Raw genomic sequence first — 17,716 nt, 5'->3', positions numbered from 1 at the left:
GGCCTCAACTTCCTCGAGGTGACTACGAGAGCTAAGGCCAGCTTCTCCAAATGCGGGTAGCGAGTTTCTACTCCCATTAAAATTCTACTAACGTAATAAATGGGAGATTGCGTACCTTCGTCCTCATGGACTAAAATGGTGCTTACCGCTACCTCCGAGACTGCTAGGTAGATTAATAGTGTTTCACCTTTCTTCGGGTTTGATAGTAACAAGGGGCTTGACAAATACATTTTCAAATCTCTTAAATACTGCTGGCATTCCGGGGTCCATTCGAAATTGTTTTTCTTTTTGAGCAGCGCAAAGAAGCGATGGCATTTCTCTGATGATCGAGAAATAAACTTGCTCAAAATGGCCAATCTCCATGTGAGCCTTTGAACTTCCTTCACGCTTGATAGCTGGTCTGGGATATCTTCGATGGCTTTGATCTTATCGGGGTTTACCTCAACCTCCTTTTGTGATACCAGAAATCCTAGAAACTTGCCGGAGTTGACCCCGAACGCGTACTTCTCGGGGTTAAGCTTCATGTTATGCTTCCTTAGGATGTCAAAAGTTTCTTGCAAATGCTTAAGATGATCACCTGCGTTGAAAGTAGGGGTGTGCATTCGGTATTTCGGTTCGATATTTAAGAGTTTTGGTTCGGTATTCGGTTTATCAATTGTGTATACTAAATACCGTACCAAAATATTTCGGGTTCGGTATTTTTTATTTTGGTTCGGTACGGTTTCGGTACAGTTTCAGTTTAATACATATTCATGTGTCATACTACCAAGTGCTAAGAGCCTAAGCATTAAGCAAAAGGCAACAACACTAAATAATCAAATCCGCCATTCTGCCTAACAAAAGGTGTGTAAGTAAGACAGCACCACACTAAATAATCTACCAACTGCTATTCTGCTTAATAAAAGGCAGCAAGGCAGCAACACTAAATAATAAAATAAGCAAGCCAGAAACACTAAATAACAAAAGGCATGTAAGAGCACATGATTATCACATTCACAGCAAGTACACACCTGATTATCACATTCCTAACAAGTACTTGAAAGGGAAAAGAAGTAAATAAATATCACAGCAACCTAAGATAGTAACAACTACTAACGAGTAGCAGCAACCAGCAGAATTAAACACAGTGCAACAAAAACATAGAGGGCATCCCTCTATTCAAGTTTACACTAATAGTCTCAAATCAACTTAGTCTTAATTCTTAAATACGGATTTCAGGAAGATGCTCAAGACAACGCCTAATATGCTTCCTTAAACAATATGTGCTATCCCTCTTTGGATGAACATTAGGAGCACGGGTCATCATTGCACTTGAACCTAAAAAAAAGATAAATCATAAGTTAGAATATTATATTTTTGATGATAATAAAACAAAACTACAAAAGTATAACACCAAACAAATAGAGTATTAAACTTACCACTCAAGTTGCAAGTTGCAACTATACATCAAACAATGCTAGTAGTGCTTCCATTATTTTCCATATCTAAAGATAATTCGATCAAATATGTCATATAAATAAACAAGTATGATATATTATTTTGAACTAAAATACACACAAAATATTAAAGCTTACCAAACTCGAGTTCCTCAAGATACTCCTAGTCTTCTTCAACACTAATAGGATTCTTCTCTTCTCTAAGCCAATATTGAACACAAATAAGAGCTTGCACACATTTAGGAGTCAATGAACTCCTAAATGAATTAAGAATACGGCCACCGGTGCTAAACGCACATTCCGATGCCACACTAGAAATTGGAATGGCCAACACATCACGAGCCAACTCTGAAAGAATAGGAAATCTAGGAGCATGTGTTTTTCACTAACTTAAAATATCAAATTCTTCACTAAAAGACTCTTGTTCTTCACTAATGTATTTATCCAACTCCGATTTAGCACCCCCACTTCCATTGTCTTCCTTTTGTTTCTTCAAGTGAAGCTTCGTCCTTATTAATGATGCAGTTAAAATACTCCCACTAGATATATTAGATGTGTTATTAGATGAAGTAGAACTAGATGATGATTGAGGACAAGATCCAGCTGAATACTTTTTTAGATACTCTTCAAACAAAGAATTTATATAAGCATACACCTCAGCATTTATTTTCTTCCCTTTTTCTTCACTGTAAATTTCATAACAATCCCTTGTTATTGTTCTACGAGAAGGAAGATGAAATAATGGTTGAGTTATTCTCATAAATTTCATAAAGCCTTCCTTTTCTACAAAGCTAAATGGTAGTTCATCAATAACTATCATCTCAATTAAGGCCCTCCTAACCACTTCTTGATCAAATTTCCAAAGCGATCCTCCATCATTTTGGCAAGATTGAAAATTTATCTTTGTTTGACTATTATCTTTATCAATGTAAGGTGGGTATTCTTTGCATCTAGCCAAATAATTTTTCAATCCTGGTGTTCCATTCCTAGACGTATTAGCAGTATAAGCTTGCTTACAATATCTACACTTTGCTTTACCGACCCCATTTACCTCAAATTTATCAAAACGTTGCCAAACTTCGGATCGAGGTTGCATGGCTTTTCTTTTCTTAGAATATTGAGTATCAATTGTGTTGGTGTTGCTATCTTCAGTAATAGGTAAACTTTCAGTTGAACCGGCATCACTTACTCTACTTTCATCCGCCATCTATACAAAATTAAAACAAATATAAACACAAATTGAGACTAGAGTTGAGTTTAGATAATCAAAGTCTAAAATGGAGGTTGACAAGTATTTGACAAGGATTTCTACGAGTTTCTGGGCTACTGTTTCCCTAACATAATTTTGTAATCTCATTAGAGATATATTTATGTGATTATCTTTAACTAGAAATACTAGTAATTGAGAGCAAGAAAAAATAATATTATGCAAAGAGTGGAATCTAGAAGTAAGTCTTCATGTCAAAGTTAGTAACCTTCTATAAGACAATTAATGTAGACGTTCAGTTTCCTTTTTTCTTTTACAAATATAGAATTTGTTAGCTGATTTCATTATTATATCAAATGAAGATAATCAAAATAAAGTAGGCCACCTAACAAGAAAATGCCTCTTTGCACACCACCTAGTGAAAGATAATTACATAAATTCTTTTTGCTTGCCCACCCCTAGTTTCCACTCATTCAAATCTTGTAGTTTAATAACTCTACTAAAAAACTAATCCCACTCTTTACATGTCACTGGAATCTTTAGGACATTAGGTTCAAAGTGAAATTTTCCAGAACTTGTTTATGAAGAGATTAGCCATTAAAAAAAATAAGTGGCAAAACAAAGAGTTTTCCTTATTCCAAGAACTACCAATTAATCTACCATAAATTATTATAAAAAAACTGAAGATTGAAGAATGAAAAGTTATGAACCTTTTGAAGAGTTGAAGATTGAAGAATGAAGGTAAAAAATAAGGAAACCAGCAGTCACACTTGAGAGTCATCGGCGTCGAGGTCGTGAAGTCGTTGTGACGTCGTCTGACTCATCTCTATCGCGCCGAGGTTCTCACTTTTTTGAGTTCTCTCTCACAGTCACAGCTCTTTGCCTCTTTGGCTAGGTTTATGTTTCTCCCTTTCTAATTTCCTGTAGTGAAGTGAAACTAGGGAAAGACTAAAGAGTAAAGAGGGTAAGAGTTGGGCCTTATTGGGTTGGGCTGGGCACTAGGGCAGTGTAGAGAATTAGAGATACAACATATTGGGTTGGGCTGGGCAGTATAGGTCCAACATAAAATTCTTTAAAATTCGGTATTTCGGTATACCGAAATTTCAAGATCCTAATACCGAGGACCGAACCGTTATACCGAAATACCGAAAATGTAATACCGAATTATACCGAAATACCGAAAAAATCGAAACCAAAATACCGAATTAATTCGGTCCAGTTTGGAATTCGATTTTTTGGATTTTATGCCCACCCCTAGTTGAAAGACATAACAAGCATATCGTCTATATAAACTTCCATGGTTTTCCCTATCTGTGTTTCAAATATCTTGTTTACGAGCTATTAATAAGTGGCTCCGGTGTTCTTTATCCCGAATGGCATCACATTATAGCAATATGTGTCGAAATTCGTTATGAACGAAGTCTTTTATTGATCCTCCGGGTTCATCTTAATTTGGTTGTACCTGAAATAAGTATCGAGGAAACTCATTAACTCGTGCCCAACCATTGCATCAATCATTTGATCGATGTTTGGCAGTGGGAACGAGCCTTTTGGGCATGCCTTATTCAAGTCCTTATAATCTATGCACATGCAAAATTTATTGTTTTCTTAGGAACTATTACTACATTAGCTAGCCAGTATGGATACTTTACCTCTCGGATCGAAGCGATATCAAGTAGGCGAGTTACCTCTTCTTTGACGAATTTATTCCTGGCCTCCGCAATAGGGCATTTCTTTTGCCTTACCAGAGGGATGTTGGGATCCAAGCTTAGCTAGTGTATGGCCACTTCCGTTGGGATACCTATCATATCCGCATGCGACCACGCAAAACAATCGACATTATACTTAAGAAATTCAATAAAGCTAGACCCGAGCTCGGGGTGCAGTCTCGTCCCCAAGTGGAATTTACTCCCCAATAACTTGTCAAACAATGCAACTTGCTCGAGCTCTTTCGTTGTGGACTTTGTTGCATCCGTCTCTTCTGGCACCTGGAAGTATCTTGGCACTTGATAAGATTCTGACACTTCTTCCCCTGGTTAACTTCACCTGATTCAGGAGCAGGCGTCGGTTCCTGTAATTGCTATGCCGCATGCTCCTTCCCTTTGCTACTAGAGATCGAAATCGCATTCATCTCCCTTGCCTCTGGTTGGTCGCCTTTTATCTGTTTAATTCATTCGGGAGTTGGGAATTTCAGCAACTGATGATATCTTGATGGTATAACTCGCATCTCGTGCAACCACGGTCTTCCCAGAATAATGTTATAACCCATATCATCGTCCACAACTTCAAAAAGAGTCGTTTTCATCACCCATTCGACATTTGTGGGCAGCAGAATCTCTCCTCGGATTGTCACACTTGCAATGTTGAATCCGGCGAGGAGTTATGATCGGAATGATGCTTCCAGTAAGTTTAGCTTGCTCCAGTACCCTCCATTGTATGATATTGCTCGAACTTCCTGGATGCACCAGAACGCGTTTGATTTTAAAATCTAGTACATTTAAAAAAAATACCAATGCATCATTGTGCGGTAGCAACAGTCCATCTGTGTCCTCCTTCGTGAAAGTGATGTCGTTTTCAGCCACTTCCCGGAGTATCTTGCTATGGGTTATTGACATATTTGTCTTCATTGATTCCAAGAAGGTAACCACGTTGATCTCGTTCCACCCGAAGATCATATTGATCGTCTGGCGTGGGGGATCTTCTCCTATTTTTGAGTTCTTCACGTTATCACGGTTGCGACCGTAATTTTTCTTGGCCCGGTCACTTAAGAATTCCCTGAGATGACCATTTTTAGTAGTGTCTCCACCTTTTCACGCAAATATCGGCAGTCCCAAGTCCGGTGGCCATTCATCATGTGGTATTCGCACCACAAATTGGGATCCCTCTAGATGGGATCGGACCTCATCGGCTTCGGGAATCGTGCTTCTTTAATATTTCTCATAGCCGATACCAACTCTACTACACTAACGTTGAAGTTGTATTCTGGTAGCCTGGGTAAGAAGGATCCTGTGTACCTGATATTTTTTTGTCCTGCAATGATTTGTTGTTCTGACCGCGATCAGTTCTTCTGTCGGTAATGAACCTGTCTGCCGATCAGAAACCTCTGCCACGTCCTTCGGCCCGTTTGTAGGGCAAAAATCGGCCCCTCGAAGACCATCTATCTGTGTCGAAATTATCTTTTGAGATTTCCTTATTCTTCTCCCGACCTTTAGCCGACGCCAGGAAGCCAATCTGATCATCTTCAATCCTTATCTTAGACTCGTACCGGTTGTGAACATCCACCCAAGCCATCGCTTGGAACTCAAGCAAGCTTTCCTTTAGTTTTCAGGAAGCATCAGAACTTCTCGGATTCAGACCCTTGGTGAATGCTTCAGCCGCCCATTCATCCGGAACAGCCGGGAGCAACATCCACTCCTTTTGGAACCTGGTGACGAATTCCGGTAGCAAATCGGACTCTTCTTGTGCAATTCTGAATATGTCGGTCTTTTGGGCCTGCACCTTTCTGCCCCCAGCATGTGCCTTAATAAACTAATTTGTGAGTATCTCAAAGGAATCTATGGAATGCTCGGGTGACTGCGAATACCACGTCAAGGCTCTCTTCGTGAGAGTCTCTCCGAATTTCTCCAGCAAAACATATTCAATCTCGTGGGGATCTAAATCGTTCCCCGTCACCGTCGTTGTATAGGTAGTGATATGCTCCTGAGGGTCCGAAGCCCATCATATTTCGGCACGCCGGGCATTTTAAACCGGTTCAGTATCAATTCTGGTGTCGCGCTTGGTTTATACGGCAACTGAGTATACTTCTTTGAGTCCGACCCTTTCAGCACCGGTGGTGCACCCGAAATTTGGTCCATGCGGGCATTCACTTCCTCATAAATCGTAAGAGCTCGCTTTTGAAGGGATCTCTCTTGTTGTTGTGACCGAAATTGCTCCTCTCGGCCTCATCAAAGCCGACCTCACCCCTCAGGGTGTTGTTGTCGAACATCTGCATTGTTTGATTTGCGGGAGCGCTGGGAGGAACTGGACCTCGTCCATTTGCATTATTGGAAGCACCCGACAACGCCTGCTTTATTTCTGTCATAACCTTATCCTGCCGTATGAGATAGCCTAGAATGACCTCTTGTTACTCTTGCAGGACCCTTAACGCTTCAACAACATGCTCATCTTCAGCATCATTGAGAGTCGCCTCCCGAACATGTCGCGGGTACCGCTTGTCGTGGACCGACGTAGCATCGTTTCCCTCATTGCGGGTGTCATTGATTGAATCCTCGTGCTGGGAATGGTCTCCTTGGGCCTCAAGATTGTGTGTGTTGTTAACACCATTATTTGCCATTTTCTGTGATTTTTTGCTAAGAACAAATAATCAAAACACGTTAGTAAAAGAAATAAGGACCAACTTAATTACACGACTGTCTAGGCCCCACAATGGGCGCCAAACTGTTTACCCATAAAACGGTACAATTGAATTTATACGGGATTTCTAGACAAGTGAATTAATTTGATCTTAAAATAATACAAGAATTGAAGAAATATGCAATACTTAGCCTTGAGATGAAGATGAAATAGTAGACACAGTAATTCCGGGAGCAAGGCTTCCGGGCACAATAATAATGGAATCAAAAAGTAAGAAGGTAAAATTGTATAAAGCTTTAAATAGATTATATCGTTAGTTTGCCAGAAAATTTGTGTCATTTATAATGATAATAAAGCTCACTATTTATAGCTGTACCTAGGGCACAAGGTCCTAAGATTATGCCCTTCTTTAATGTCAATTATGAGAGACATTGAAGAATGTGTAACAGTGAGGATAAATAACAAATTCTTTGTAACGGGCAGTGTACTAAATGTTGTTGAATATTCCCTAATAAATCTCATCCGTGTGACAAATATTTATTGCATCTTTATGAGCGTCATTTTTTTCCGGTAACAAATAGAACAATTATTTTCGATTTTAGCAATCCTTTGCCTTCAGCTCCACGTGTCACTCTCTTATGCAATTACTTAGCATAACATATCTTTACCCTGGACAATTTATTTTTCTAGATTATATTTTGCCGGCTTGGACAAGCAAGGTGGGTAAAAACAATGAATTGCATCATGATGTAGCTTTGTTATACAAATGTATCATATAAAGTTTCATAGACTAAATTGTAAAAACCTATATACCAATGTACAAGTTTTTCTAGTTTGTAAGTTGCTTCAAAATATTGAATTTATATAAGTTATTGTTCTATGTTTTACTTAAATGGAACATAGATAGAGTTCCTTAATATTGTTCCAACAACCATCATCGTGGGATTGACATAAGAATCGCAATTTTCAGCTGAAGACCTGAAGTATTGAAAATTGATTATGAGGCAATAAAAACTTTTAAAATGGCTAAACTTTAAATAGAAATTCTAAAAATGGCTATTTGTGCACTTCACCCCCTTCTAATGTCAGCTGAACAATCGCCGAAGTCCGCCTCTGTCAGCGAACAACAAAATCGCCGCTGTGTAACACTCCAAAACCAGCTCCATGAATCTCAAAACTTGAATATCTCTCTTCGTCGTGATTTTCCAAAGACGATGATACAATGGACGGCATTGCCTACTCCATTCCCATTCCGTACATCAGGTCAGTCAATTTCTCTTTTATTTTCCTTTGTCAAATCTTTCCCATTTTCCATCACTTCTTCATTCCCAGAAGAATCTCAAGAACCCTTTTCCTCCATTGACCAACAACTCCTCAACCTTCTTTCAAATCCAAATTGGCAAAAACACCCTTCCCTCAAGATTCTTATTCCTTCTCTATCCCCTTCTCTTCTTTCTTCTTTCCTCTCTCAAAACCACTCAAATCTCAATCCCCATATTACCCTCTCCTTCTTCAATTATCTCTCCCGTATCCCTTCTTTCAAACCCAATGTTCATTCCTATGCACCCCTTTTACGTATTTTGATTTCCAATAAGCTATTTCAGGTCGCTGAAAAAACCCGCCTTTCCATGATTAAATCCTGCGAAACGTGTGAAGATGCCGTTTTTGCAATGGGTTTTCTGCGAAATATGAATAAATGTGATGAGTTTAAGCTTAATTTGTGGGCTTATAACACGTTGTTAATGTCATTATCGCGGTTCGTTATGATTGAGGAAATGAAATGTCTGTATGATGATATGTTGAATGATATGATTAAGCCTGATATTTATACTTTTAATACAATGATTAATGCTTATTGTAAATTGGGTAATGTTGTTGAGGCTGAGCTTTATTTGAGTAAGATCTTGCAAGCTGGTTTGAGTCCTGATACGCACACCTACACGTCGTTTATATTGGGGCATTGTAGGAGAAAGGATGTAGATAGTGGTTTTAAGGTTTTTAGGGAAATGCCGAAAAAGGGTTGCCGAAGAAATGTGGTTTCGTACAATAATTTGATTCACGGGTTGTGTGAAGCGAGGAGGATGGATGAGGCGATGAGGTTGTTTTCAGGAATGGGAGATGATGATGGTTGTTGTCCTAATGTTCGAACCTATACGATTCTCATTGATGCATTGTGTCGATTAGATAGGAGGGCAGAAGCATTGAGTATGTTCGGCGAGATGAAGGAGAAAGGCTGTGAGCCGAATGTTCATACTTACACTGTTCTGATCGATGGCTTGTGTAAAGACTCCAAGCTTGACGAAGCAAGAGCGTTACTAGATGTGATGTCAGAAAAGGGGCTAGTTCCGAGTGTGGTGACATACAATGCTTTGATTGATGGTTACTGTAAGAAAGGTTTGGTTGATGTTGCATTAGCTATTTTTGACACGATGGAATCGAATAATTGTATCCCTAATGTACGTACATACAATGAATTGATTTCTGGCTTTTGTAGGACAAAGAAGGTGCATAAAGCAATGGCACTACTTGATAGGATGCTTGAGCGCAAACTGTCTCCTAGTAATGTCACTTTTAACTTGTTAGTTCATGGACAGTGTAAAGAGGGCGAAATAGATAGTGCATTTAGGTTGCTTAGATTGATGGAGGAGAATGGTTTGGCTCCTGATGATTGGACTTATGGTACTCTAGTTGATGGCTTGTGTGAAAGAGGCAGAGTTGAAGAAGCTAACACCATTTTTAGTTCTCTAAAAGAGAAAGGTATAAAGGTTAATGTTGCAATGTACACTGCTCTAATTGATGGACATTGCCGAGCTGAAAAAGTTGATTTTGCCTTGACATTGTGCAAGAAAATGATTGAGGAAGGTTGCTCCCCAAATGCATGTACTTATAATGTGCTGATTAACGGGTTGTGTAAACAGGGTAAGCAACTGGAAGCAGCCCAATTACTTAAAAGGATGCCAGAAAGTGGTGTTAAACCCACAATCGAATCCTACAGTATCCTGATTGAGCAGCTACTAAAAGAATGTGCCTTTGATCATGCTTACAAGGTTTTTAATTTAATGGTTTCCATGGGACACAAGCCTGACGTCTGCATTTACACTTCGTTTCTGGTTGCATATTACAATGAAGGGAAATTGAAAGAAGCGGAAGATGTGATGGCTAAGATGGCAGAGGCGGGAGTTAGGCCAGATTTGATGGCCTATACAGTAATGATTGATGGCTATGGTCGTGCAGGATTATTAAATCGAGCCTTTGATGTGCTAAAATGTATGTTTGATGCTGGATATGAACCTTCTCATTATACCTATTCTGTTTTGATCAAACATTTGGCGCAAGGAGGACTTGATCTCAAAACAGAGGCCAGTTCCATCAATATTGCTGACGTGTGGAAAGTAGTGAAATATGAAACTTTGCTTAAACTCTTTGATAAAATGGGGGAACATGAATGTCCTCCAAATACAAACACTTTTAGTTCGCTTGCTATTGGACTCTGTAGAGAAGGACGCCTTGAGGAAGCTTCAAGGTTACTTGATCATATGCAGAGTCGCGGAATGTCTTCTTCTGAAGATATATACACCTCAATGGTAAAATGTTGTTGCAAGTTGAGAATGTATGAGGATGCAGCAAGATTTCTTGACACTATGCTTACCCAAGGTTTTTTACCACGCTTAGAGTCATACAAGCTCCTTATATGTGGATTATATGATGACGGGAACAATGATAAAGCTAAGGCAACCTTCTTCCGGCTTCTTGAAAGTGGGTACAATAATGATGAGGTAGCTTGGAAACTTCTAATTGATGGCTTACTTAAGAGGGGACTTGTAGATAGATGTTCTGAGCTGTTGGATATGATGGAGAAAAATGGTTCTCGGCTTAGTTCTCAGACATATACATTGCTGCTAGAGGGATTTGATAGAGCAGGCAACAAATAAAGTATGAAATTCCTTCTATTTGTGATTCTATTGCATATGTTTGTGCAGTCAAGGATGTCCACAACTGGATCTGCATGTGAACCTTGATACCCTGTTGCTTGAATAAAGGCCTCTCTCATTTCCACTCCTGTGGGCTATTCTTTTTAAGGGAAATTTGCCTTCCATGAGGTCAGTTCGGAGTCGTCATGTGGTATATGCAGTGACTTCTGACAGGTAACTGGCAAGTTACAATTGCTTTCTTAACTTTATCTTGCGTTCCTCCGTCTATTTTCATCTGTCTCATATTCTTGATGCTTTTTATTTAAGTGGAAGGTGGATAAAATGGTGAAAACTTGATGTCTCACTTTCTGATGCTAAAATATGTTTTATTGGATTCTATTTCCGAATACTGTGAACTCTTTATACTTTTATCATTTTATTGCTCAGTTTGAATAAATATGCTAACTGTTTGGTTTTGATGAATGATCTGTTTAGGCCAGTGGTTATGAGCTGCAAGTCTGCCACAGTCACGACAGTCTTTCAATAACAAGCTAGTTGCAACTTCTCCCTAAAACAAAAAAACTTTTAAGGAAATTGTGACTTAAAAGACCTCTTATTCATCAGAGGAATGGAGTCTGAGTTTTGTTCTTCAATTTTTTTTAACATAAGTAATCTTAAGCAATATGTTGTGCATTTTAAGACGGTGCTATAATTCACATTGTTAGCTTTGCATTTGTGATTCCTTTTAGTTCCTATCAGCACCAAAGATGGTTTTACACTGAAAGTTTACTCGTGTCTTTTTCCTCAACCCCTCTCTTATTATATGAGAAATACTGTGTACTATGGTTCATTGTCCTCTTATCCATTCTCACATGTTGTTATCATCTATGTAGGGAGTGCCACCACTTGATGTGCCAGAACTGATGGCATATTTAGTTGCACCGTCGGACCCATTTTTGGATCAAATTGGAATAAGAAGAGGTAATAGTTCATTTGTCATTTACAAATTTATTAGTGTGATTTTGGATTGTCTTTCTTGTTATTCTGTTTGCAATACTTTTTTTTGGAATGCATAATATTTGTTCTGTTGCAATACTCAACCTGTGCATTTAGTCTACATGAGTGCTCTTTTTTTTTTCTTCTTTTTCTTTTGGTGTTTAGTATATTTAAGCTGTTGAAGGTGGATACTCCTGGTTTGATATTTTATCTGTGCTTTTACTTTGCTCTAGATATCACTTATTCCTTTTGGACATTTAGTAGGAAGGGTAGCCTACTCTTGCACATTCACTAGGATGGTTAGCTTACTTTTGCATCAAGTTATACAATTTTTTAAAAAATATCATTTTGAATTTATAGTAAATTGTTGCACTTAAAGCTAGGAGCATTTTCATCCTGCGTGAATTTTGTGGTAGCTCTGTTAGTTACAACCTCTCAACAAGTAAAATGGGATAGTTTTTCGTAATGTGTCCTTGACATGTCCAACATGGTGATGCAGAACATTTGCATGATATGCTGTGAGTAACAGACAGATGGTAGTTATGGATGTCATAATTTAAAAATAAAGCTTGATATGCCGGGTCCTCAATTTCAAGATAACACTTCTGGATTCTAATGCTATACAAGCCTTAATTAAATTAATTATTGATTTAATTTAAATGTCTATCTGTTGTCTGTGGACACTATAAGCCATCCTCTTTGGGTCTTTAATTTATTTGCAGATATATCAGAAAAGATTCTGGAAAGTCCATGCAGCAAAGGACGAAGCAAACTTTGGCTACATTCCTTACCCGAAGGAGGGTCCTCACTGATTGAAGGTGAATTTATTGAATGATGAGCTAGATTTAGGAATTTCCAGTGTTCTCCAGAGTACTGGTTGTTGTTATGTGCGACCTGATTTATGTTAGATGTAGAGTATGAAACAGATATACTTAGATTTCAATTTTACTTGCATGCAAATTTTCTTATTCGTTTAAACGGTAAATACCTCATGAACGACATTACTTGTATAAAGTCTTAAACTTTTTCTCTGCGACATCTTCTATAACTACTGAATGCACTATTATTTGTTTTTATTTCTTCTTGGGATTTTTCATTGACATGGTACTTCCAAATTCCAATTGGTTGATGCTAGTTGTTGTGTTTTCCCATTTCCTTGTTCCCTGTTTGATTCTTTACAGTTCAGCTTTTTAACGTACATATCTTTGCTTGCAGTTACAAGGTCTTCATAAATCCTAGTATCAGTGATGTGCTCTGCACTGCCACGGCCGAGGCTCTTGCCATGGGGAAATCTGTAGTCTGTGCAGACCACCAATCTAATGAATTTTTCCAGGCATTTGACTTACAGGACATGTGAAGACTTTGTAGGAAAGTTAAAGAGGCAATGTCTGGCGAACCTCAGTCTCTCACTCCCGAGGAGCAATATCAGCTTTCATTGGAAGCTGCTATGCAGATGTTCATTGGAAATATTCTGATCTCAATAAGGTTTTGAGTGGCAAAATGAGTATGGGCAGGAGACATCAGAAGGGCATAGGGAAATCAACTTCTATGCCAAACCTAGACGAGATGGTTGATAGGGGTCTGGCGTTTGCCCACAATTGTCTCACAGGGAATGAGTTCCTGAGGTTGTATACTGGTGTAATACCTAAAACTCAGATTTATGACAAACAGCATTGCAAAGATCTGCATTTCTTGCCTCAGGTAGAAAACCCAACATATGGCTGGTAGACAGGTACATAATTGACGTGTATGTCATTGTTTTCTAATATGTATAAGAGGGGTGTCATGCGAACTGGAACTTAGATCGTATTCTAAAGGTCTAGGTAAATGTTCGTGATGCTTTCTAGCTATTGATGCGGTTAAACCTACAGAGAAGTTAATAGTATCATCATACGTACAGTTTGTAACTTGTAAGAGCTGTACCTCTTGTGTCACTCTTTAGCTATAATGCTTGAGAGAAGAGAAAGCTGAAGAAGAAGTAGCTGCTCATTGATGGAAAAAAATTAGAGTTGTTGCTCATTTATGACCCTCTTCTTTTTCCCTTGTTTTTCTACTCTATTGGAGCTTACGTTCTAAATAATTGAAGGATGTGTGTCTTGAAATATATATTATTACTTCTTATATGTTGTACGTCGCTTTTCTCTATTAGTTTAAGAGGTATTGACAAGTATACAACAATTCTTTTAACATTATTGATGTATGCTAAATGTCTTGTTTAGTTTTATTATCAAACATTTCATACGGGTAAAATGAATTTTTACAAGTGTATTAAGTACATGTGAAGAATTCTTTTAATTCTATTTGACATTTTCTTTGAAGTCTAGTAAAACAATTGCAGGCTGGAATTTTCATGGTGGCATGCCACATGCATTTATTAATTTTGAAAAGGTCCGAAGAAGAAACAAAAGAATCACCAAGAAGAGATTAGATATAACCAAGCAATTAAGACAAAACGCATGGTAAAAAATTAAACAGTACCCCTCAGCTCCGTTTCTACTTATATCAATAATTACAAAAAGAACTCCAAACATTTTTAAAAAAACGCAAAAAATGGCAGTGTGGTGCTCAAAATATTATGCATGAAGTCGTCATGCAAGGGTCGCAAGGTAGTCTACATTGAAATAAGCATCAGTGACTGACTCCATTGTTCGAACATGTGACCTATAAAATCATTTGACTGCTTCTCGTAGTATGTCATTCTTTCCCAAGATGGAGGTAGGGTTTTTAGTTTATGAGTTCTGGACCACAATCCTTTTTGCTTACTGAGTTTCTGAATAGATTACTTACACGTACTAAGTGATATTTTAGTGCAAATATATGGTTTGAGGCTACTGGATTTTGCCGAACTCATAACTATCGTGTTGGCTGTGGCGGTGGCTGTTGCTGTGGCTGTGGTTGTGGTTGTGGCTGCGGCTGTGTCTCCCCCCCTGATTTCTTCCATGGTTGAATGGAAAGAACCACCACCAAGATAATAATCAGCAAAATAACAATGGCAATACAAGTCCATTTTCTTGTATTTTTCTGGTGCTTTCTTGCTACCTCAAGCTGCTGAGCACCACCTCTTACAAAGGAATTGGCTCTGTTGACTTGACTTTCAATGTCATCTAACTGAGCTCCTTGACTTTCCACTAAAACTGCCATGTCCAAGAAAACTTGGTGCAGTTCTTTCAGATTTCTTTCCAATTCCTTCACAGCTTCATGCCTTTCTTGAATTTCCATAACTGTGTCCATTACTTGTCCTCTTCCTTGTTCCTGTATTGCTTTCTGCAAAAATGTTTCACTTTGCCCAGTGGATATCAGATTATCTAGTGTACCTTCATCTGGGTTTTCTCCGGTTACCGTGTAGTACCTGTTGAACACATAATATAATTAAGTAATTAAAATTATAGTCTTTCTGACTATTTAAGTTTTTAGATGAACTAATCACACATTTCAATGTATTTTAGTATTAGAGCAGTTAGGGATTCTAGGTTTCGAGTACTGTCGACACGCATTATAAATTGAATTTTCACTTACTTGGTTCATAAAAAAATCAGACTCGCACGTGAGGGACGTATTATAATCATATCTTTTATCAGTTTAAATTTTTAGATGAAATGTTAGGCAGAGGCCCTAATTTCAAATTTCACTACCACTCACTATCAAACTTGGATCATAAAAAAATTCAGACCTTCGTTTGAGTTTTGGTCTAATATTAATCTGATGTAGAAAAAAATCCCAATTTTTTCCCTTGACCCTAATGGAGCTCTGAGAATTTGAACTTTTTTTTTTCTCAAAAAATTTAGACATTTGGACTTTACACATTCCATGCTGGAGCTCCACCAATAATAAAGGCAAATATAAGTCAACGGCAAGGGCGGTGGCTCTTTTAAAACTATTCTCATAAGTACATAATAGCACTCTTTGTTTATTTCAAAAATAACAAATCTATTTACAGTTATAGCATATTTCAAAAAAATTCTAAATAATATATAGTCCACAAATTAAGGAAGAAATTGATCCTTATTACTAATTTATTTCCATTTCTCCCTGTTCTTTCAACGCCACCCTTTTATCTCTTCTTTATGCATTTGTACTTTACTTAAGTTTCAAAAATAAGCTTATTTTGAAAAATAATTTTTTTTATTTTTCTCAAAAGTATTTTTAACCAGTTTATGTTTTACTAATTAATTTGAAAAATACTTTTGAACAACAATTATTATTTGGCTAAAAGTGATTCTAAGTATATTTTTTTTAAGAGTGCTTCTCAAAAAAGTGCTTTTGAAAATAAGTTACTTTTTTCTCTTTATACTTCTACTCAAAAATACTTTTTTTTTTCTTCTAAAAACTTGGTCAAACACTTCAACATTAAAAAAAATATATTTTTGACTTTGGAGAAGTTTGGCCAAACATGCTATTAATCTGTCAAAGGTAGCTGGCTTCCTTATGGTCTGCCTCTGCCCTGAAGAGCAGGTAGCTCTTGTTTATCTTTATTGTTGTTATTAGCATATTTTTAGTTAAGCTACAAGAAATTTCTATTATTGGAAATGTGATAATCAAGTAAGATGATGAAAGCAATAAATACAAGGATGAACTACAACCTTTTGCTTTGTCTGTTTCTTATTAGTTTTGTTCTTTTTTCAATTGTTTATTTATTGATTATTTATGTTCAGATAATTTTTTATAGCTTATTTTTTTGCTTGAACTGTGTGCTCGATCAAATAATTTCTCGTAAATGAGACAAATATTTCTGCTACTGGATACAAATACTTTATAGCCATGTTTGTTATGGAACTAATGGTGCCAAGATGCTGTAAAAATTCTAAACTAAAAGTCAAAATGAGGGTAATTTGGAGCTTTTCTATCTAATATAATAAAGTAATTAAAAATATAATTAAAGAGTTTATTCAACAGTACCTTCTTTGAACAGTTTCTCTATACTCAGAAGCCATTCTTTGCCGGAGTTCATTGAACTGATTCATAGATTCTTGAAGTTTTTTCCTCAACCCATTCACAACAGAAGTTCTTGTTCTATCAGAAGAACTACCAGGGCCACAACCATCTATACTTCTATTAGCAGCGTTAGATCTGTCTAAAGCTTCTAAACGGACTTTAATAAATTTGGCTTTTTTCAAAGCTATTGAAACATCATTATCCATCTTTGTTCTAAGATCTTTGACAGTTTTTGCATTGTGCAGAGTCTTGCTCTGTTCGTGTGAGTTGTGGAGTTGGGAGTGAAGCTTTTCAAGTTCTTTTAGCTCGTCTTTTATAGCTTCTACATCTTCAAAAAACTTGTCAAGATGGATACCACCAGTTTGTCTCATCTGTATACCGTGAGAATCTTGATTTGGGGATTGATCTTCACTTCTGAAACGAGAGAAAGAGCCTGAGAAAAGATCATTCATTTTTGATGAATAAATAGGTAAGTTTTTCAGCTAAAAGAAAGGTCCCAAGATTTAGATTAGAGTTTCTATTGATCTGGCTAAGATGGGTTGTGAAGGAATAAATGAGTTGGGGTTTTCTTGAGCTGTAGGTAGGTATATATGGGATAGAGTTTTTTTTTTTTTGGGGGGGGGGGGGGGGGGTAGGTTGAAATTTATTTAGTTCTTGAATGGCAGGCTGAAGAGAAGACTTGTTAAACGGGTCGATGCTTCAACAACTATGCCAAATTGAGTGAAAAATAAGATTTTAAAAGTCAATTCATATTATTGTACACTTATTAGTCTTCAAGAGTGTGGGGTAGGAAGTAAGGAAAGGGTCAAGTGCTTGGTTAAGATTGATTGGGTCAAAGAAGTTTGAGTACCAGAGAATATCCGTGAAAAATATGGTTAGCC

The 17,716-nt window shown here is 37.5% G+C and overlaps 2 protein-coding genes across 2 annotated transcripts; one reads left to right on the top strand and one right to left on the bottom strand.

Moving 5' to 3' along the window:
• Positions 1-8,033: 8,033 nt before the first annotated feature.
• Positions 8,034-14,110, top strand: LOC107786258 (uncharacterized). Its single transcript, XM_016607704.2, has 4 exons — positions 8,034-11,141; positions 11,801-11,888; positions 12,626-12,721; positions 13,119-14,110. The coding sequence occupies exon 1, from the start codon at positions 8,049-8,051 to the stop codon at positions 10,926-10,928; it is 2,880 nt and encodes a 959-aa protein (XP_016463190.2). The 5' UTR covers positions 8,034-8,048; the 3' UTR covers positions 10,929-11,141; positions 11,801-11,888; positions 12,626-12,721; positions 13,119-14,110.
• A 251-nt stretch (positions 14,111-14,361) lies between these two features.
• LOC107786259 (syntaxin-121) lies at positions 14,362-17,416 on the bottom strand. Its single transcript, XM_016607705.2, has 2 exons — positions 16,800-17,416; positions 14,362-15,252 (listed from the first exon to the last, which is right to left on the bottom strand). The coding sequence occupies exons 1-2, from the start codon at positions 17,285-17,287 to the stop codon at positions 14,757-14,759; spliced, it is 984 nt and encodes a 327-aa protein (XP_016463191.1). The 5' UTR covers positions 17,288-17,416; the 3' UTR covers positions 14,362-14,756.
• Between the last annotated feature and the right edge of the window lie 300 nt (positions 17,417-17,716).

The sequence above is a fragment of the Nicotiana tabacum genome, chromosome 24 (genome assembly GCF_000715075.1).
Source record: "Nicotiana tabacum cultivar K326 chromosome 24, ASM71507v2, whole genome shotgun sequence".
Taxonomy (NCBI): domain Eukaryota; kingdom Viridiplantae; phylum Streptophyta; class Magnoliopsida; order Solanales; family Solanaceae; genus Nicotiana; species Nicotiana tabacum.
Note: the sequence above shows the minus strand (reverse complement) of the source record. Positions and strands in the feature narration are given on the sequence as shown.